At 42.3% G+C, this 22,911-nt stretch overlaps 1 protein-coding gene across 2 annotated transcripts; it reads left to right on the top strand.

The window, feature by feature from the left end:
- The first annotated feature begins 791 nt into the window (after positions 1-791).
- Positions 792-22,911, top strand: HAL (histidine ammonia-lyase). Of its 2 annotated transcripts, XM_079141191.1 has the most exons (20): positions 792-1,440; positions 2,086-2,146; positions 2,250-2,277; positions 2,748-2,822; positions 2,922-2,994; positions 3,085-3,151; positions 3,434-3,471; positions 4,150-4,275; positions 4,713-4,852; positions 6,610-6,657; positions 7,273-7,420; positions 8,139-8,234; positions 8,330-8,388; positions 9,880-9,960; positions 12,785-12,850; positions 12,927-13,092; positions 13,788-13,922; positions 20,186-20,294; positions 20,394-20,463; positions 22,120-22,911. In XM_079141191.1, the coding sequence occupies exons 1-20, from the start codon at positions 1,194-1,196 to the stop codon at positions 22,255-22,257; spliced, it is 1,971 nt and encodes a 656-aa protein (XP_078997317.1). In that variant the 5' UTR covers positions 792-1,193; the 3' UTR covers positions 22,258-22,911. The 2 variants fall into 2 exon arrangements, with proteins under 2 accessions (XP_078997317.1, XP_078997316.1); XM_079141190.1 differs by lacking the exons at positions 792-1,440; positions 2,086-2,146; positions 2,250-2,277; positions 2,748-2,822; positions 2,922-2,994 and having other exon boundaries at positions 3,085-3,155; positions 3,438-3,471.

The following is a 22,911-nucleotide window of genomic DNA, read 5'->3' as shown; positions in this document are numbered from 1 at the left end:
CTATTAACTGCCTTTTCCACCGAAGTGCTACTTATTTAAAGTAGTGCACACATTTTTTGATTCCTTCATACTGACAGAATTTCTCAATACTAAGGGTAAGGAATTAGATGCAGGGAGCAGTTACAGTGGCAAAGAAACTTAATTGGAGATATGCAGCTACCGAGACTAAAGAACATTGACAACACATCTGAAGTATTATGAGTCCAGAAGACAGTAATCACAAATATGTCCATAGCATTTCCAGCACCAGGGGCTGCCCTAGAGGTTTTACATGCATAAACTGACTTCATCCTCCCAATGGCGCTTTGAGACAAGCACTCACCTTATTACCAGTTTACAGTGAGGAAACTGAGGCCCAGAGAAGTCAAGTAACTTTCCTGGAGGTTAAACAGCTAGAATATCCCAAACTAGGATTTGATCCTAGGTAAATACTGCAAATTCTGCAATGAGGAGTTAGTCTCTTTGCCCTTGCAAAGGAGACGAAGGCTAATACCTCACTTGCTCCAGGCTAATAAGTCATGGACCTCCAAGCCACGGTGGTTCATGTGTCCAGGAGATGACCTTTGCTTGTGAAAATGATCTCTGGCCTTCGCAGTCTTCCTTTGTGGAGCAAGAGCTTCAGAAGAACTTACCAGTGGCAAGGAGTAGTTGCTCAATATGTGTTTGTGGAATAAACAAATGAATGAAGATTGCCACACTCCCGGGTGTCACAATTGGCCAGTAGGATGCATTTTACAGTTGAGTAATTCCAGATAAAGACAGGAACATGGTGTTTATAAGCTGCCCTTGGTGTAGGAGAATGTGAAGAGACAAGGGGAAAGGGAGAAACTGGGGACCCTGACCAGAGGGGACTTGCAGAAGGTGGCAAAAGGAGCTGAAACCACCAGGGTGGGAGACGCTGCCCACAGGGCTGGCTTACAGATGGGCAGAGTCTCAGTGGCCGACATCTTCATTTCCTGTCCCTAGCTTGGTTTCAAAAAGCCAAAGGGATACCTGGGGCCCTCAATAAATATTTGTCCAGCTCATGAATGAGTAAAGGCGAGGCAAGGGGTGTGTTTTGAAAGCCCATGCTGGCCAACCACACCCCAGCAGTCGCAGCTGGATAAAAACTCTCCCTCCCGAGGCCGACTCCAGGGAAGAAACTCTCAGGTCGCAGCGGCCTCACTGGGTCACAGGACTGCGAGAGCAGAGCCATGCCCAGGTACACGGTGCACGTGCGCGGGGAGTGGCTGGCGGTGCCCTGCAGGGACGCGCAGCTCACGGTGGGCTGGCTAGGCCGTGAGGCCGTGCGGCGCTACATCAAGAACAAGCCAGACAACGGTGGCTTTGCCTCCGTGGACGCTGTGCAATTCCTCGTGCGCCGGTGCAAGGGCCTGGGCCTGCTGGACAATGAGGACCTGCTGGAGGTGGCCTTGGAGGACAATGAGTTCGTGGAAGTGGGTGAGTGGCCTGAGGGGAGGGGAGCAAACTGATGGCCAGATAGCTGGACTTTGTCCTTCTAGGACTGGAAGGAGGCTCTCTTGTCACCCCCATCTCAGGGGAGATGATAAGAAGAGGAGCACTTGTTGATTCTTGGCTCTGGGGAGACACCTGCCAACCTGCCATGCCTCTGTGAGAGAGGTTGGCTTCTTGTCCCCCTTTGACAGCCAGTAAGTCAGTCAGCCAGTAACCCTGCAGTCAGGGATCTGGAAGTGACAAAGCCTAAACTTGAACTTAAGACTGCAGGTTTGAATCCCTTTGCAGTTAACAAATCATTTCGAAGGTTCTTTTGCCGGTGAAGAGACCTCATCAGGCAGGACCTCAGGGGCACAGAAGAATCAGAGGTTCAGATTTAAAAGCACAGCCAGGAGCCAGGAAGGAGGTGGCAATTAGATCTTGAACTTTCATTTAAACACCTGTATCTCTAGCTCTCTGCCTTTGCTCTCCGGTGTAAAGATGCTAAGAGCACTTGAAAGCACTGGAAGTTGTTTTAAAGCAGCTGTTTCTATAGACTCCAAGGGCAATTGATGGACTTTTCTTGGTTTAGCAGCAGCCCAGCTGTAAGTTTTGGGCCATAAGGGCTCTCTCTCTTGCTTGTCGTTTCAGTCATAGAAGGTGATGCAATGTCCCCTGACTTCATTCCCTCTCAGCCAGAAGGAGTTTACCTGTATCCTTTCCTCCAGGATCTTGCTCAGCTCTGGGGGCTACTGGGCCATAGTGGGGCTGGGGCTTTTCCATGCTCCCCAGTCTTTTCCTTTACCTGGTTTCAGATACAGCAAATACCGGGAGCCTGAAAAGGTAGGCTGCAAACCACTTTCCCTTAGGGCTTTCCCCAGCTCTGTGTATTAGGGAAAGGGAGCTTGGAAATGCATTACTTTGCTTTTGCATTTCAAACTCTCCTTTTCCAGTCTCTATTTCTTTTTTCCTTTGCAGTACTGAGGATTGAATCCAGGACTGTCCACATGCTAGGCATTGAGCTACATCTCCACCTTTTTATATCTTATTTTGAAATAGGGTCTGGCTCAGTTGCCTAGGCTGGCCTCAAACTTGCAATCATCCTGCCTCAGCCCCTAGAGTAGCTGGGATTATAGGTGTGCTCCACCACCCGGTCTCCAGCCTCTTCTTAAGTAAGCTGCTTCTAAAATTAGAACATTAGTGTTTCACAGCAGTAGAAAGATCTCTGGAGTGTCAAAGTTCAATCCTCCTGGAGGCTTCTTGGTTGGAGCAATTAAGCTGTTCATACCCACTAAGATTCCCTTCTTTTACAGTACATTGACTTAGATGGGGACAGTCTGACCACAGAGGATCTGGTCAACTTGGGAAAGGGACACTACAAAATAAAGGTATGGTGGGAGAGAGGGAAGGACGTCCTTGGGCCATTTCCACTGAAGACTTGACGTGGAAGCCTTCAACATGCTCAGTTCCGACCAACGTTTTCCTAGCTCACTCCAATTGCTGAAAAGAAGGTACAGAAATCCAGGGAAGTCATAGACAGCATCATAAAGGAGAAGACTGGTATATTTTTCTCTTTATGTCATGAAATTCTTTTTACAGTCCAGAAAACCTCTGGCATCTAATTGCATAATGTCTGGTTTTGTATTCTAGTTGTTTACGGCATTACTACGGGTTTTGGGAAGTTTGCCAGAACTGTCATTCCTATCAATAAACTACAGTAAGTTTGAAACACATGTGCATTCACCTTCCGATCACCCCTATCTTTGAATTTTTTTTTCATCAAAGGAGCTCACTGATGTTTGCCCCAATTTACAGATGAGCAGGGCGAGGCTTGGGTTAACTGGCATATTAATTGTTCATGAAAGCATGGAGTGGCTGGTTTCTTTCATTGCATCTGACTGCCCTTCCAAGGATGTCACTCTTCTTGCCTTGTCTTCCCAGCTGGGGGCACATTTTCACCTGGCGCTAGCTAAAGCAGTTTTTAACTTTCTCTTTCCAGGGAGCTTCAGGTCAATTTGGTTCGTTCCCATTCTTCAGGTAAATTATGCAGCGCATGGGGTGCCTCCAAGTTCTTGTTTGCTACCTGAATAAAACATAACACTGTATGAGTCATCTGGTGACAGCCGTGAACAGTTAGTGTGTTCCAAGGACAAGGTGCTAGAGTGGAAGAAGGAAAAGTGATGGCAGCAGATCAGATGGCTTTTAGGCTGAACCTCAGAAAAAGGGATGGGCCAGGTGGAGGTGTGGGGTTGGCACTCACATTTCCCATCTTTCGGAGACAGGGGTGCATTCAGGAGAGGAGAGGAAGATGGGAACTCAGGGATTGAGTTAGGATGGGTGAGATGAGTGGCAAAGTCTATCAAGACTCAGTGCCCATCACGCTGAGGACGAGTTCCTACTGAGGAATCTCAACACTGTGTATGTGGTTGGGGGTGGGGGATGGTGCTGGGTAACACGATTCTAAATGTTTTTGGGAGGCTGGGGTTCACTGAGGCATTCTAGGGAGGGAAGTTGAGAAGGCAAATCTGAGGCTTTGCCTTTGTCTGGAAGCTGAGGCTTCGAGAAGCAAGGCAGGTAGCAGAGAGAGCCAACCAGCCAGCTGCGGAGAGCAATAGGAAACTGGAATGATGAGGGGAAAGACTGAAGACATGGAGGCAGCTGAGAGGTAGGAAAGGCCTTGGTTTTCTTGGGGAAAATGTCAATTCTATTTTGCAGGTGTTGGGAAACCACTCAGTCCTGAGAGGTGTCGGATGCTCTTGGCTTTAAGGATCAATGTCTTAGCCAAAGGATACAGTGGCATTTCCCTGGAGACCCTCAAACAAGTTATTGAAGCATTTAATGGTAAGGGAATGAAGCCCCAGACCAACCTTCCATGGAGGCTGGGCATGTCTCACACAATGGACTTGATTGACTGAGGGGTCAGTTAATAAGACAAAAATGTCTGCAAGAAGGAAGAGGGCTAGAAGGGGCTGGGGGAGCAGAAGGGGTGTCAGTACTTCCCGTGAACTTTAACTACCCTTCAGCACCCTTCACACTCAGCACTTGGCATCTTGAGGACTAGAATATGCCCCTTAAGTCTGCCCAAAAATTCAGGATTAGACAGAACCTTCCATTAGGTTGTTCCTTAAGCCCTAGCTATACTTGAGGAATTGACTTTCCTTACGCCATAAGGTGACACCACACTCAGTCTGGGGTGGAGGGGTTCTTCCCTGGCAAGGTCAGGATAACCAGAGTGAAGGAAGTGCCCTTTAAGCCACTGGTGGCCACCTCTCTTGCAGCCTCCTGCCTTTCCTACGTTCCAGAGAAAGGCACTGTTGGTGCCAGCGGAGACCTCGCCCCGCTCTCTCATCTTGCTCTTGGGCTAATTGGAGAAGGGAAGATGTGGTCTCCGAAGAGTGGCTGGGCTGATGCTAAATATGTAAGATCTTTACAACAACTTCCATCCACAGCAACTTCCCTAGGCTGAATGCCGGGTGTTCTTGAGGGCTTTCTGTCCCTTCATCCTTATGACAGCCCAGTGAGGGAGTCACGGCTATGCTTATGTTATAGATGAGACAACTCAAGCTTAGAAGTCACACCAGCTGAAGCCATTAGCTTCCCTACCCAACTGTCAGCCTCCTCGGTTTGGGGATCACCTTGCTGAAAAACTATAGCTGTTAGTGTTAACTAGGAATTGACTCTGCACCCATAATACTTCTGGTGATTTCGGGGAGGTCTAAAACTATCCCCGTTGTCTTTAGGAACTGGTTTTACTAATGCAGAACTGTGGGCCATCGCACTGACTATGTGACCTCCTTCAAATCCCTCCCTGGTGGTTAATCAGAAAAGTGTTTTCAATAAAGCTTCAGTGTTTTCTCATCCATCAACAAATTCAGTCAGAGCAGCCTGAAGTACCATTTACTGGGAGGTCCCCTAACAGTGAAAGAGACAGAGGGTCAAGGAGGAGGAAGAAGTTCAGGGGCTAGATCCTCATGTGGGGTCAGGTTCTAGATCATCCTTCCTGCATCCTGCCTCATCTTGATCATGGACAGGGTTTCCCTGGCCACCTTCACACCACAAATCCAAGAACATTCTGCTTAAAACCGGTAATGCCTCCCATTGTCTTTAGGATAAAGTGTAAACTTAAGGTGGCTTCCGGGGTCTTGTTCTTCACGTGACCCTCTAATCCCCCCTACCCAGGGTTCTCCCTCACAGACACGAGGTTGCTTGCGGGCACTTGGCAGAGCCCAGCACAAGCACAGGCCTCCACCTGCCTCACTCCTATTTCTCCTTCTGGAAAGTCCTCTAGAATCTTCCCTCTGTGCTCCTCTGGGCCTTTTCCTTACCCCTCAAGTCCCTTGTGCCCGTCCTCGCTGCTTTCCTGGCAGCTCATTGATCTCATCCCAGTGTGCCCTGAGCATTTCCTACATCCTGGGAGCACGCCACATGCTGTTGCCCCTGAGTTTGTCTGTCTCCGTTTTTCTATCATCAGCCCCAGCCTCACCCGGAAAAGAGAATCCGGCATATAGGTACTCAAATCTTCTCGTGAAAGGGACTTAGATAAGTAGTATTGATGCTATCTTTCTCCTACTTCCTCTTCCTTCTTTCCTTGAGTGACCTTACTTAGTGACTCTCTTTACTTTTTTTGTTTCAGGTAAAGGTTATTCTTCCTCTTTTCTGCAAGATTCTGTCTCTATCTGGTGGAGGGGATTCCATAACCCCCTCTTCATGGATGCACACACATTTACCACCCAAGCCCTGCGCCAAGTTCTGCCAGGGTATAGAGAACAGAGAGATGAGAGTGGGAGATGGTTCAGGTCAAGCTCAGAGGCAGGGACAGACATAGGTCTAGACAGATATACCTGCCCAGACTTAGCCTAGGGCAGGTATGTCTGGAGCCAGCAACAATAAAAGTGAGTCACAAGGTATAAAATGAACACAAAGATCCTAGAAACCAAAATTCATTCTGTAAATGACAGAATCCCTGGTTTAAGTACAAAAATTATTTGAAAGACAAGTCTGTCTTCAGACTAAAGAACAGAACTAGAAAATATGAGCAGAGCCAATTCATGCAGGCCTACTCTTTTATAAGGTGGACCTTTGACCTTAACGACCTTTTATTGAATTCCAAATGAAATCAGAAATGGGCTGGCATTTCACTTAATAATCATTTTCATACTTTGAATCAATCTATAGGTCTTGGAAGCTCATGGATTGAAACCAGTTGTCCTGAAACCAAAAGAGGTAATGAGATTCAAGGGAAATTTGTTTGCATTAGCAAGTCTTTACGTGTGCACGATCGTCAGTGGACCCTCACATTCTCTGAAACAAATGTGACTTACGTGTCTGTTGGATGTTGCTCACTGAAGAAAGAGCCCCTCTGTGAGCATGTAAGATTCTTCATGACACAAATGCTTTGGGTTCTCCTAAACTTCAAATCTAGTTCTCTAGGGATTCCTAAGACATGCTCTCAGCCCAGGTTCCTTAAGATGCTGTAAGCCAAAAGGCTTGGACCAGGCTTGGTTTTAGAATGTCTCTTCTACAACAGTGAGAAACTAGAGAAATGCAGCATAATAGAGTCAAAAGATTGTATGTGCTGTCTATACTCCAGAGCTACACGGCTGTCTTGAGAATGGGGATACTCAACAGGAATTCCATTTCTCAGATTTGTACTAACAATTTCACATACGATGGCACACATTCTTCAATGGTTCAAAAAACATTACTGCCCCGCTCTTTAGAAACATGGATAAACAGTTCAGTCGACTGACTAATATTTCTCTTCCAAAAGCAAAAGCCATTTTTATTTAGGTCCATTATAATAGATACACTAGAAAACTTTTCTCTCCTTCCCCAAAGGGCCTGGCACTCATCAATGGGACACAGATGATCACCTCCCTGGGCTGTGAAGCTGTAGAGAGAGCCAGTGCCATCGCCAGGCAGGCTGACATCGTGGCGGCCCTGACCCTGGAGGTGCTGAAGGGAACTACCAAAGCCTTTGATACAGGTCAGTGAGTTCTTCCCTTCAGTGGGGTTCATCCAACAGAGCTGGTGGGGCAAGCTGGTGGCAGGCTTTAGGCATGGGAATTGTGGGGTCAGAGAAGAAAGGGAAAACCCAGATGCCCATGGTGCACCCAGTACTGCCAAAGCTTCCACTAAGTTAGGCCACACTTGATTCTTGCAATGACCATGTTTACAGACACTGACCTTGGGAGTTAAGTGACCTGCCCAGATCACGCAGCGCATGTGTCAAACTAGATATTGTTTGAGGAAACTGTTTGCAGGACTTTAAAACTAGAGTAGGATCAGGATTGACCTCGATTAGAAAATTGGGAGAGAAAAAGTATAGGAGTAGCTAGTTGAGAAAGCAATTTTAAAGAGCCCCTACTATATAAGAAGTAGGACAGAAAACTATCTAAAACTGACTTAGTTAAATGAGCCCACTATTCGAGCTCCCTGCTATCATTAGCCCAGTTCTTTTGCATATCTTGCATTCAATTCTTAGTGGGATCAACATGTAGCCTGCACTCTAGTATTTAAAGTACAAAAGAATAAAGTCCATAAGGAAAAAAATTTTCTTTGGGAATTGGGTTTCTAATTTTGAACATCGGGAAGGACTCTTGGGACTTTTGAGGACTGTGGCAACTTGAATGGTCCTGAGCCATGGATAGTAGTTTATTCTAATACCAGAATTTCTCAGATCTTTTCACCTTCCTCAATTCTAGACATCCACGCTGTCCGCCCTCACCGGGGGCAAATCGAAGTGGCTTTTCGGTTTCGGTCACTGTTGGACTCAGATCACCACCCTTCAGAGATAGCAGGTGTGGGCATGTTTATGTGAGTGAGCTTATTTGGTTGGGTGTTCTTGCGGGAAGAATGGGTAAGAAGTTCCCTTCTCCTACCCCCTCTTCCACAGAGAGCCACAGGTTCTGTGACCGTGTTCAGGATGCATACACCTTGCGCTGCTGTCCACAGGTAAGAGAGAAAGCAAGGCCCCTGACCAAGTTTCTTTTCTTTTCCCAAATTCAGCAGACAAAATGGAAACAAAAGTGTTAGAAACCCATGTCATGACCAATTATAATCCAATTTTTTTAGTACCTGTATGAAAAATTATGTACAACCTGCCTTCATTTCTCCAGTTATTAAAAATTCTGCTCCTGTGCTAAACCAGTTTCTTCTGAATCGCTTTCCTTAACCTGCTTTCAGAGTCCAGTAGACAACTTGTTTTGTTGATTAAGCACAACAACTCAATAGAGTTAAAAGACTTTTACTGGTTTGCCTTGTTAGATAAATCTTGAACCAGCTGGTTAAACATGTGCATGGGAGGGTCTCATTCTACCTTTCAAAATTCAAGTTCCAGTCCATGATTATACCTTATCTGCCTCTTATGTAAATTATCATAAATTAATATGTGAGTCTTAACTTTAAAATATGCAGATGAGATGCGCTGGTGTTAGCCATCCTGTTTTGCAGATATATTAATTCATAGGATTTGATTGAGAGATTAAAAGGCATTTCAAAAAATTATATGTCAGTTTGTGCCAAGTTCCAGTCTAAAGTATACTACTGAGTCCTCCTTAGGGTAAATACTGTCATTTCCTTTATTCAGCAAATCCCATTCTGGCTAGCTTATTACATAGAACAAAAATATTTACAGGAAAGAATTGCCAAACTAATTGGTTTAAGGATTTTCTGATAGTCTAAGAATGACGGCTGACTCTATGTGACAGGCACCACAATCAGTGTCTTCCATGTGTTAATTCCTTAAATTTTCCCGTTTAATCTTCCTATGAGATAGGTACTTTGTCCCCTTTGGCAGTAAGAACTTAGAACAGACTTAAGTACCTTGGCTGAGGTAGCTCAGCTAGATCTTTACTTCCTTGACATCTGGAAGAAGCCAGATGGCAGGCGCTGGTGCAGGGTGGCCTCCTCATGTGTGAGTATCTTTTAATGTGATTACCTTGTGCTCCGTAAACTTAACCTCTTTGGATAAAAGCCATCATCTCAATAAGCTCTGTGAGTCACGTCTAAGAGTTTGCCTGCCTATCTTGTTTACTTCTCACATGCTGTAAGGTGAGTTTTATCATCTGTTTTCCATTTCTGCTTCAATTATAAACTTAAGTAACCTGCCCATGTGCTACCACATCCTCCCACATCCTCCCACATCCTACCTGAAAGCCAAACCTTCTATGCCTGGAGTTGACATCCTTTCTCCTACACCCTGATGTTTGGCAATCAATTGTTCTGATGTAAATTCATATTATAATGCATTTATTCTAATTTGTTTCAGTGAGAACTCAGAAGATTTATCCAGGCCCTTATCCTATTCTAAATGAACCAAGCGTAATTTTCATGGTTGTAACTTTGAAGCACTTTTCTGGGGAAAAATTGAAGATGTTATCTTAGAAGAATATTGGCATTCTTACTGGAATTAATTTGTTATATATTATTTTGATTGTATTTCAGATCCATGGCGTGGTGAATGACACCATAGCGTTTGTGAAAGACATCATCACCACAGAACTGAACAGTGCAACAGATAATCCTGTATCTTTTGAATGTCTGCTAATCTGCATTTATAGAATACCAGGTGGTAACTTTAGGATTTGCTTAAGCAGTCATTTTTCAGAGGATTTCAGTTCTATCATTTCAATTCATAGGTCCCTGAGGCTCAGAGGTTCAGGGACTTTCTCCAGGTTGGAAATAGTAAGTGACAGAAGCAAACCAATGTCCCATAAAGCTTCAGGGAGGCATTTTCGGCATTGGCTAAGATGTTTCTCACAGGCTTTCTCCCTGCAACCCACTGGTGAGGTCGTTGGTGGAGGATGAAGACCCACATCACATGATTGAAGACATGATTGAAGAGGCCTGGTAGGCAGCACGTGGCCTACATTTCTGTGAACCTTGCGGGGTCTAATGATGTGAGGATGCATGAAACAGAAGGCAACATTCTCACAAAATGACTAAAGATTTACGACTTTCTCCCTCCAAGTATTTATTTCAGACTTGATTCAAGTCAATGCTTCTATATTTGTACAAATAATAGTAAGAATGTTTCCTTTCCTCCAGGATATAGATCTTCTTTCCTTTAAAGGAATTGCTTACCTCAAAGTCATGTGGATTTTGCTATGGGATGTTCTGATGGTTTCATTCTCTGGAAGATGAGGTGATCTGTCAGGGGTGCAATATTGACAAAGACAACACTGCCTTTGAAGACAGGCAACCCCTTAGGAATCTCTTCTTCCCACTCCATGTCTGCCTTCCTACTTAATGCTGGAGAAAATGCCGAGTTAACACCCTGAAAGCAGTTCATTGCCTGGGTTAGCAGATGGTTACACAATACCTGTGCAAGTTTTCTCATGAGCATTTTTAGTGTGTTTTCTGACAAAACTATCTTAGGATGTGTATTTTAGACTCTCTTATATTGCTTCACAGTTAATTAAAACCCACACTAAATAATCCTTGGGATTGTGGATCTCTCAGCTCACCTCAAAGAGCCCCCACACCCCCGGCTACCAAAGTGGAATAGTAGTGTTCGTGAACTCTGCTGAATCTTATCTCATGTATCCATTCTTGCATAGGGGAGAGGTATCTATTCTACACTTACATAATTTAGACCTTAAAGGATACTGTATAGAGTTTTTAAAAAGATAAGAAAAAATTATTATTGAATTGCTGGATTTGGGGAAGGGATAAGTTTTTAATTTTCTCAGTGAAAGGCTTCATTATGAATTTTCAATAGGCTCATAATTGGGGTTCTCCTGAAAGAATATATTCCTCAATTTTCATTTCTTTTCTTTTCTTTCTTTCTCTCTCTCTCTCTCTTTTTTTTTTTTTTTTTTAATACCAGAGGTTGAACTTAGGGACACTCAACAACTGAGCCACATCCCCAGCCCTATTTTGTATTTTATCTAGAGTCAGGGTCTCACTGAATTGCTTAGTGCTTCACTGCTGCTGAGGCTGACTTTGAACTCAAGAGCCTGTTTCAGCCTCCCAAACCACTGGGATTACAGGTGTGCGCCACTGCACCTGGCTATTCCTCAATTTTCTATTTCAGATCTAGAACACCTATTACACAGTGCTGGATATTAAAGTCTAATTGTTATAATTCAATAGCCAACAGACAAATTCAGAACAACTCGAGGCCAAGCCTAATCAGTTTCCAGTTGAATGCATAGAAAGAGTCACTCCAAACTTGACTAATTTAATGTAACACATGCAACACCAGCTCTTTGAAGGTCAGAACGTTTCTCACACACAGTAAGTTCCCAGTTAATAAGTAGTGAATAATTGTCCCTCAGTTTCTATAGGGAACTGTTTCTAGGACCCACCTGTAGATACCAAAACCGGCAGATGCCCAAGTTCCTTTTATATAATGACATAGTATTTGCACATAAACTATGCACATCCTTACATGCATTTCAAAACATCTCTAGATTACTTACAATACCTAATATAATATAAATATTGTACTGTATTATTAGGGAAAAATGACAAGAAAAAAGTGTGTACACATTCAGTACAGACACAACTTCTTTCCAAATATTTTTCTTTTCTTTATTTTTTATTGTTATTCTTTGGTAGTAGGGAGGATTGAACCCAGAGCTTGGTGCATGTTGGGCAAGTGCTCTGCCATTGATCTATATCCCCAACCTTCCACATATTTCCAAACTGAGATCAATTAAATCTTCAGATGCAGAATTGGGTATAAGGGCCAATTGTATTCTTTAGTCCAATAGGTGAAAATGAACTCTTTGGAACCTGGAAAGAGGATCTGTCTTTGCCTGAATGCTTGTTGGTTTATGAAAGGCTGGAATTATCTCTGAGTAACACTGTTCAGTGAGTCTAATGTTGCCTCTTACTTGAATGGATTGGGAAGATCCATTGGTTGCCACCTGTTGTTGAACACTGGCACAGGATTATCGATTAAAGATTTCCAGCATCGATTGTTTCAGATATTCTGATGGTTGCTCATCAGCCCTGTCTTCCATTCAACAGATGCTTCCTTGGGGCACAAGCTCACAGTAGCCACTGAAGATACAGAATTTACTTTCAAACAAAGTTTCAGCTTATGCAGTTTTTGAGTGCAAGTACTAATCACCAGATTAGGACATGATGGTGCTTGGGAATCTCTGACCTCAAGAGAAGACACAATTTCATACTCCATGTTTTTGTGGCTCCCAGGGGGTGTACCCAATTTACCTTGAATTTTTTTTCTTTTGTGCTCTTTTATGTCAACGTGATTTCAGGAAGACTGTCTCTTTTCCTTTACCCCACATCTGTACAAGGACTATCACTTCAATGTTAAAAATCAGCAGGTAGGACAGGAGTTACACTTGAAGCTCCTTTCAACCTTAACCTGTTTTCAAAGATGGTCTTTGCCAGCCGGGGAGAGACGATTTCCGGAGGAAATTTCCACGGTGAATACCCAGCCAAAGTAAGCTCTTTAAAATCACACCCAACCCAGAATGCATATTCCAGTACAGGCCAACTGAACTGCTAAGTTTTTTCAGGCCCTCGACTATTTGGCCATTGGTGTCCATGAACTTGCTGCAATTAGTGAAAGAAGAATCGAAAGGCTCTGTAACCCCTCCCTCAGCGAGCTGCCTGCCTTCCTGGTGGCTGAAGGTGGTCTGAACTCTGGTTTCATGATAGCCCACTGCACAGCTGCAGCCCTCGGTGAGGACCCTGCCCTTTTGGAACTCAAGATCCTTAAACTAGGTCCCTGAAGCTTCAAGTGTAGTCCTGGGTGCTTATTGGAATCCTGGGACTTCGGGACCCACCCCAAACTCAGTATTTGCATTATAGCAAGATTGCTGAGACTTGAATGTGCACAATCAAGTTTGAGCGGCCCCAGCGAAGGCTTCCCTCACCTCCCAGAGATATCTCTGCCCATCACCAAACCCTTGCTTAAACTCAGAATGTTCACTTAGGTCATGCTGAGCATTCTAAACTGTTAAATCTTCTTGCACAAGACCAGTAGGTCCAGCCTCAGCCCTCAGACACCACACCTGAATTCTAATTTTGTTGCTTCTGCTTACACAGGCAGGCAGGTGGTTCTCCACTAACTGAACCTGTTCTCATGTCTTTTTTCTCCAAGTCTCCAGGGCATACTAAATGCTTCCAGTGTTTTCAGTTTGGCCTTGCAATCAATCTGAGGGTTTCAAACGCTTCATCCCTGCCTTACCTCAGAACTCACTAGAACTTTAGAGTCCATCTCACTTTGGGAGAAAATTGACTTGTTTCCTTTTCCCAAAGTAACTTTGTACCATCTGGTGCTCAGGTCATGGCCAAGAGCTTGAGGAGACCATCTTCCATGCTCTGAAGACTTTGGGGGAAGCCACATGTCAATAACTTGCACTGGTCTCTTGCAGTTTCTGAGAACAAGGCTCTTTGCCACCCCTCATCTGTGGACTCGCTCTCTACCAGTGCTGCCACGGAGGACCACGTCTCCATGGGAGGGTGGGCAGCCAGGAAGGCCCTCAGGGTCATCGAGCACGTAGAGCAAGGTAATATACTTATAAAATCCTCACCAGTAGCAGCAGCAGCAACAACAGGAAACTCCTTAGAAAGGCAGATTCTCAGATTCCCTCCCAGACCAGCTGAACCAGAAACTCTAGAGAGAGGACAGGATCAATTTCTGTTTAAAGCGTCTTCCAGGAGACTGATGCTTGCTGAGAATTAAGAACCAAGGAACTATGCCAAGATCAACTGGTTCCTTGGATTTTTTAAAAATGAAACTTTTAAAAAAACATTCAGAACTGGAGAGACTAGTACCATGAACCCTTGGCCAACAGTCAACACGATTGCTTCATCTTTTCTTTCACTTTTCCCAAATTATTTTTGAGCCAATCCCCAGTGTCATTTCATTTTATTCCTTCATCCTTCCTCTCTTCAGTATGATGCTTTCTTATCTACCAAGATGCCATTATCACATCCAACACCATTCAATGTTAAGTCTTGGTGTCACCTCCAAATACATATTCAAAATTTCCCAGCTCCAGGGTCTCAATATCTTTACAGTGGGTTTGCTCAAGTCAAGATTCAAGAACCATGTTTTAAATTTGGTCGTCATTAAACTTCTTTTAACACTCCCTCGTCCCGTCCCCCCCCCCCCCGCCCCCTTGCCTAATGGAAAAGTCAGGTTAGTTTTCCTGTTGGAAGACTGACATTCTGGATTTACTTGTTGGCTTCCTTGTCATGTCCCTTTGAACCTGGCATTTGTCCCAGGTATTTCCTGTACATTGCAGTTGACTATAAAGAGTCACTAAGTTTTAGGTCCAACTTGTGTGACAAAGCTGCATCTTGGAGACAGCACAAATACTATTGGCTGGTCAAAGAATATAACTATTTTAAGATAAATGTAAAGACTGAATATTCTTTTTTTGGAGGGAGTAAGAACTGTTTTGAGATATTTTCACATATCTTACAATTCACCAATTTCAAGGGTACAGTTCAGGGATTTTAGTGTATTCACAGAGTTGTGCAACCATCACCATAATCGATTTTAGAACACGTTCGTCAGCCCAAGGAGAAACCCCAGACCCTCTATCACCTCCCATTCTCCCTACTCCCTTTAATCCTAGGCAACCACTGACATGATTTCTGTCTCTATAGATTTACTTATTCTTGACATTTTGTATCAATGGAATCACACAATATGCAGTTGTTTGTGACTGGCTTCTTTCACTTAGCCTAATATTTTCAAGATTGATTTATGTTGTAGCATGTATGTGTTAGTTGTAGCATGTATGAACACTTCATTTCTATTTAAGGTCAAATAATGTTCAATTGTATGGGTAGGTCACATTTTGTTTATCATTTCATCAGTCAAGGAACATCTGGATTGTTTCTACCTTTTGACTCATATAAATAATGCAACTGTGAACCTGTACAAGTTTTTGTAGGGACATGTCTCTGTTTTCTAGAGTAGAGTGCTGGGTCAGATGCTAATTCTGTGTTCATCTTTTTGAGGAACAGTCAGTATGTTCCAAAATGGTGGTACTGTGTTACATTCCCATCAGCTGGTTTTTTAAAATTATTTTTTAATTTTTACAGACTACATTTTGATTCACTGTACACAAATGGGGTACATTTTTTCATTTCTATGGTTGTGCATGATGTAGATTCATACCATTCTTGTAATCATACTTGTACATAGGGTGATGATGTCTGTCTCATTCCACCATTTTTCATACCCCACCTTCCTCTCATTTCTTTCTACATAATCTAGAGTTCCTCCATTCTTCTCTTAACCCCACCTCACCACCCTCATTATATGTCATCATCTACTTATCAGGGAAAATATTCAGCCTTTGATTTTTTGGGATTGGTTTATTTCACTTAGCATGATATTCTTCAATTCCATCCATTTATTTGCAAATGTCATAATTTTATTTTTCTTTATGGCTGAATAATAGTCCATTTTATATATATACCACAGTTTCTTTATCCATTCATCTGTTGAAGGGCATCTAGGTTGGTTCCACAATCTAGCTATTGTGAATTGAGCTGCTGTAAACATTGATGTGGCTGCATCACTATAGTATGCTAATTTAAAGTCCTTCAGGTATAAGCCAAGGAGTGGGATAACTGGGTCAAAAGGTGGGTTCATTCCAAGTTTTCTGAGGAATCTCCACACTGCTTTCCAGAATGGCTGCACCAATTTGCAACTCCACCAGCAGTGTAAAAGTGTGCCTTTTCCCCCACATTCATGCCAACATCTATTATTGTTTGTGTTCTTGAGATAGCCATTCTAATTGGAGTAAGATGAAAACAGAGTTGTTTTAATTTGCATTTCTCTAATTACTAGAGATGTTGAACACTTTTTCATATATTTACTAATCGCCTGTATATCATCTTCTGTAAAGTGTCTGTCCAGTTCCTTGGCCCACTTATTGTTTGTGTTCTTTGTATTTTTCCACCAGCAGTGTTTGAGGGTCCAACTTCTTCCACATCTTCATCAGGACTTGTTATTATCTACCATGGTGCCTTTAGAATGTTTACTCTTCAGACGCTTCCCCCATTGCCCATGTTGCTTGGACCAAACGCTTGAAGAGTTGTCTTTATCTGTCCTCATGTCTTCTCTCCATTTCATCAGCAAATCAATCCTACCTTCCAAAGATACCAAAGCAAACCCGTCACTTCCTATTTACTCTCTTTGTTTTCACTACTGTTCTTTGGCAGTCGGCACACGCGACAAAACAGGGTGAGCTCTGACAAACAGAATTCAGACCCTACCCTGCCCCTGCTGAAAATTTGCCAATTACTTCCTAGAGCTCAAAACAAAATCCAGCCCTTTGTGAGGTTAATGAAGCAGGCTGATTTGACTCTGTCTCTCACTGCCTCTTCTCTTTATCGCATGCTCTACTCTGGAGCCAGTTTGTCCTTGTACCTGTTAATGAGCACATCCTTACCTCTGCACCTTCCTGGATCTCCTGGACTTCACGGGGTTCTCTTCATCTAGGTCGCTGCCTAGCTTTCATCTCAGATGCCTTCCCATCAGCAACTGCCATCCTTTCTCCTTTTTTCTAATGGAGCATTAGTAATTCTGTTATACTTAGGTTTATTCCTCTTTCCCAGTGAGATTCAAGCTCTACTAGGGCCAGGATCTTTGTTTGGGTCACATCCCTGAATGAGCCTGGAACTCATTTAAAAAAAAGGCCTGCTATGGACTTGCCATGTAAACGTTTGCATGGCTATAAAGTTGGCACTGGTCCAGATGATAGATCTAGCTCATCCAATGTTCTCTCCATTTATATCAGGGAAGTGCAATTGAGGGAAAAATGACCATTTGTATTACAAGCATGCTCATTACTTAAGTTGGTTTTGATTACTGATATTTAATAAATACCTATAAAACTTGGAATCCACTGGTGCTAGATAAAAAGTATAAGATAAGAACTTACCTATTTATCACCCACTGATTATTTATTGTACAGGTAACTAGTGTGGGAGCATGGGAAGAAAACGTGCCCACCTGGTTGGGGTGGACATGTGTCCACCAATTGAGCACAGTGGGTTATACAGTGAATGAGATGAACTTGGCTCCTGCCCTCTTGAAAATTTAAGTCTAGACAGAAGCAAACATTGGACAACTTGGCAACTCTTTGTAGCTCTTAAGAAAATTCTAACTGAAGAATAGAGTAGTAGGGGAATATAATTGAATCTTATCTAGTCTGAAGGGACCAGAAAGGACATCTCCAAAGGAGATTAAGAATTGAATAACACATAAGGCCAACAAATGGGCATGTGGGAGGAGGTGGGAGTGGTACTAGTTTTGCAAGGGAAAGAAGGGGGTATATGCATAAAATAAATTGTTTTGGGATGGAGACACTTATAGGACATCCGCCTACAGGTGCCAAAGTCCAGGTAAGAACTGGGATCAATGGTGAAGGTCAGGGCTATCTGCATGGAGGTAGCAGAAGGCTATCTTACTGGAGGTAAGAACAGAAGAATAAAGGAAGAGAGCTTTGAGGGATGGTTGCATCTGGGGGAAAAGGGACTTGAAAATAGCCTACTGGAGAAAGGAAATGGCTTCAAGAGCTTGGGCGGGAGGAGAGAAGGGGATACACAGTCAAGAGAAGCATAAATTAGCCTTGAAGGCAGAGAAAACAGAATTCAAACTTTAAAAACTTGAGATTGTATTTGCAATATATCTAAACAGAACACATTTGCAATATAAGTAGAACTGTTCTTTATTTGCTTAGGATATAATTTACATGAATTATACTGTTAAGATAAAGAAAATAATCATATAAGATCAGGTATATGAAAATAATCATATAAGAATCATATAAGATTCCTTAAATATTTTTATTGTGCTTAAAAAAATTTTTGGAGGGTTGAAGGTGACCAGTAGGCTACAGGATATGAGTTTATTTCAAAATAATGGCAATCATAAAAAAAAAAAAAAAAAAACCAGCTAAGTCAAGACAAATTGAACCCCTTGAGTTTGTAACTATGAAGTGTATGTTTTTTAAAGCCCTAATCAATGGCTTTAGGAAAAACTGCTTGGTTTGAATAGCAAAATGCTATAGAGGTGTGACTTATTGTTTTTCTGAGATGTTTCATGTTTATCTTGCAAATATTTTCTTCTCAGTTTTTTTCTCATCTTTGACATTATCAGCTCACCCTTCTTTTAAGGTAACATCATATCACTAACACTTATTAAACATTTGCAGTGTGCACTTAGTCTTGGAACTCATTTAATCTGCACCATAACCCTGTAAGTATTACTACTGTGCCAAGATCAAGAAGCCAAAACAGAGATTAAAATAATGTACTATACAGCTTTGGATGCCAATGCTAGGACTTATTCCTGGTGGTTGGTTCAAGTCCACTGTCTTAACCACTCCCCTATACTGATTATAAAAAAATGAAACTGCATCCTCGTGATTTATCACTCCTCCATTTACAAGACTATTCTATATGTGTTCCTGTGGAAGTTAGCTCAAAATGAAATCTCTGTGAGATGAGAGTAAGTAATTGGAGTCACATCTCTGTAATATCTGTGAAGTTGGGGACTGGGTAATGAGGTTGTCAATTAGGCAATATACCATGATTTATTCCAATCTGCTAAGTGACTTTAGATGAAAAATATTTCTGCTCACTCATCAACTCCCTATTAAACTTCTTTGATCATGATGAATGACGACTGTTTCCTATGTTCACTTTCATGTAAATTTCAGATTGTGTTTAATCTTGCTGTTCTCTTTGGCTTGAAACACCTGGCACATAGACCTTTGTCAAAGTTTTGAAGGAATCAGTTAATAAGCAAGTGAGTCTGTGGTTGCCCTAGAACTGATTATATGATGTTTATTTCAAGTCTTTGAATGTAAAGACTCCCAAATTTGTTAAAACTAAAATTCCTTTATAGAGAAACAAGATATTAATTTATCTTGCCAACTTTATGTTCTTCCATAAAACAATCTTTATATGCTCTTTCTTAGCTAAAAACTCATGAAATGTTTTTAGCTAAGAATATCTCGCAATAAACCTGGAATCTTGAAATCTACATTTTTCTACATTTGATATAGTCTAAATTATGAAGTTTAATTGAATATAATTCAAGATTAACTATTATTATTTGCCAAGAAAACAGTTTAGAAGCTTGAAGTTGATCAGACCATTTAAGTGGTTAACTCAAAGAGAATATTAAAAACATTTGACCTCTTGTCTTCTAATTCACAAAGCACATTATGAACTCTGAGTAGTACAGAAAGGTCACAATGGGACAGGACAAAGAATTCACTGGACCTGGAAGAAAGTTGACATCTTCTAACTCAGTATCCTCATGACACACATGTGGGGTTGGAAACTGGAGAAGTGAGGCATCTTGATGAACTGTAGATTGACTTCATAGGTCTGGGGCTCCGGATCAGGGATGGGTATTCTTTCTGACTTCCTTCCCTACCCACATGACACAAACCTGGCTAACAAACCTTGGTTAGAGGATATGAATGGAGGAAATGGCAGTTTTCATGAGTAGAGTTTATGAAAGGGCAGCTTCCTAGGTAAGTTAGGGTGTCTCACAATCTATCCAGGTAAATGTCTCAATTATCCCCCTCTCACCATTAAAGATACTTCCACGGGGTCAGAAAAGCAGGTTTAAAATGATAATGGATACCCAGGTAACTTCCTTCCACCAATAGACAAAGAAACAGCCACCTGTTAGTTGGCTATTGATGACTGTTGATGTTGGGTGATTTCTGTTCTTCAAGCATGAAGTCACAGGCTTTAATCAGTCACTGTCTTGGCATTTTTGTTTTAGTGCTGGCTATTGAGCTTCTTGCAGCCTGCCAGGGTATAGAGTTTCTACGGCCCCTGAGAACAACCACTCCACTGGAGAAGGTCTATGACCTGGTGCGCTCTGTTGTGAGGTAAAGTCAACAGGTTCCTGGAGGTCACACCATTTCAGAGCTGTGAACCTTGGCAACACTAAACATTTGGCTGATGGATCGATATGGTTTCCTCTGCAGGCCCTGGATAAAAGATCGCTTCATGGCTCCAGACATAGAAGCGGCACACAGGCTGCTCCTGGAGCAGAAGGCAAGTTGGCTACTTGGATTATTTCTTAGTTTTTGGTTGTTATAAGAAAGCAAGGTGAGAGTGGGGAGGTAGAGAAACATTGTCATGTTCTTTTGTGTCCTGCATTCCTTGGAAGTGAACACAAAGATATGCAGGCAACTTGCAAGGTCACACAGAAGCCATTGGATAATCCCTCCAGTGTCTCATGTTGCACACAAACATTGATTACCTAAGGCTTGGAGGCTGAAATGAATTTTTAACAGAGTTTTGAGATCAGTATTCGTGGGGAGAAAAATTAGATGAAAGGTTCATAGGTCATCATCTCCTCCCCAAGATGTCTTTTTTTCATTCAGAAGTACTTTCTCTTTCTGGTGATGTTGGCAAACTACCCCACCAAGTGCAAGGGTTCACAGACCTGGGGGAAACGAAGTCCCAGGTTCTTACTTCAGAGGGGCTTTGAGTCCATCTAGTATTCGGGTGCGGCCTTGTCCCATCTTGCTGGCGGGTTATAGGTTTTCTTTGCTGCTTATTTTCCTCTGGTTACATTGACCATAGGAGTGGATGATTGAGAAACTCTCCTAGCATGCTGATTGGATGATTGAGACAGTCTCCTAGCATGCTGATTGGATGACTGAGACAGTCTCCTAGCATGCTGATTGGATGACTGGGACAGTCTCCTAGCATGCTGATTGGATGATTGAGACAGTTTCCTAGCATGCTGATTCATCTTGTGTTATATAATATCAAACTTTTCAAATAATTTGTATCATGTTCCCTAAAATCACTTGATTCCTCCCAAAACAGTCACTCTGCTCCTGGAAAACAGATTTTCTCTTTGATCCCTCATTTCTAAGTGCACCTTGTACTCTGTGAGGGGGGACACTCACCCTCTACCCACTTTGGTGCTGGGAGAAAGGTAGAGGAGGAACTAGCTTCTGAAAGAATACATCTTCTAAGGTCAGAGAGTAGGAAAGACTTCTTGGATGTCAGCAGCAATTAGATAAAAAGCAGCTGCAAACCAAAAACTAGGTCTTAATTTGAAAAGATGTTATGCTTAAAAGAGAAGAGATTGGTGGATGGAGAAGAAACTAAGCCAGGATCTGAGGTGGTGCTTCTCAAACTTGAATGTGTACATGAATCTCCTGGGCATCTTGTGAAAAATGTATGTTTAGATTCAGTAATTTTGGAGCAACGAGATTCTGACCTGTCTTAGGTAACACTGATGGGGATCTGGCACAGGTCATATTTGAGTAGCAATGGTCAAAGGCACAGAGAGATAGAGCCATGGGAAAATTCAGTGAACTGCCTTTTATCATTTAAGGCTTCGTTAGAAAGCGCATAGTCATGGTGCACCCTTGAGCAACCATCCGTGACTATAGCCACACTGAATTTTCTAGGTTCTATTTGTTTTGCTTGTTTGTTTTGCTTTGGAAGAGAAAGCAGCTTAACACCTTCAAAACTTTAGAAACATTTTGGACTTTGTGTTTTTAAAGTCTTTAATACAGTCAGCAACTTATTGACATAGATCATGTATCAAATGACTCAAAATAAAGCAAGTGGACAGCCACTCAGCTAGTCAGGCATACAGGATATTTTGACTTCGGAAGATGTTGATGTCTAATAGCAGGTGGAAACAGTGTTATTGATCTTTCAACTTCCTCTGTCCTCGCTGCTCAGGTTTGGGAAGTAGCTGTACCCTACATCGAGAAATACAGAATGGAGCATATTCCAGAATCAAGACCTGTTTCTCCAACAGCCTTTTCACTGGAATCTCTACACAAGACCACTAAAATCCCAGAGTCTGAGGATCTTTAATGACTTTGTCAGATGAACTTAGCAGTTCAGATGACCCTTAGCTCAACACAAAAGAGTACCATATTGGAACTTTCCTGGGTAGATCAGCCCATTATACACTGCAGATCCTCTGGATCCTGCTCTGGCTAAGCTTAGCATCTATTACAGATGCTAAGTCCAGTGGTGTGTTCCTATTGCTACGACTTGAGATGTTCCAGGTATCCTCGGGTTACAGAACTTTTCTTTCTTTCTTAACAATATCATTAGGCTACTTATTCTTAAGAATAGCTACAGTTGCAATGGGTCTAGTTTTAACTCTTAGTGTTAGATGAACTCAAATTTGAAAACAGATTGATAGCATTTTTTTTAAAAAAAAAAAAAGAAAACTTCATTGATGAATCTTACTATTATTTTTTATTCATTTCCACAAGCTCTCTGCTAGTTGACTTTCTTTAGCTGATTGTATTATGACAAGTGCTTCTTCATTTGACCTTCTAAACAACCATTTTAAGTTGTAATTTGTTCTTAAGGTGCTATTCCTTCTATTAGTTGAATTACAGTAAAGAATAGTCCATAGGTTTTAAGCAATTAAGTACAGAGTTGGTAAAAACCCACAGGGAGTTTTATATGGAAATGAGTTAAGGAATGAACATAAAGATTGCTATTTGGGTGGCC

The sequence above is a fragment of the Sciurus vulgaris genome, assembly GCF_902686455.1.
Source record: "Sciurus vulgaris genome assembly, chromosome: 5".
NCBI classification, from domain to species: Eukaryota; Metazoa; Chordata; class Mammalia; order Rodentia; family Sciuridae; genus Sciurus; species Sciurus vulgaris.
Note: the sequence above shows the minus strand (reverse complement) of the source record. Positions and strands in the feature narration are given on the sequence as shown.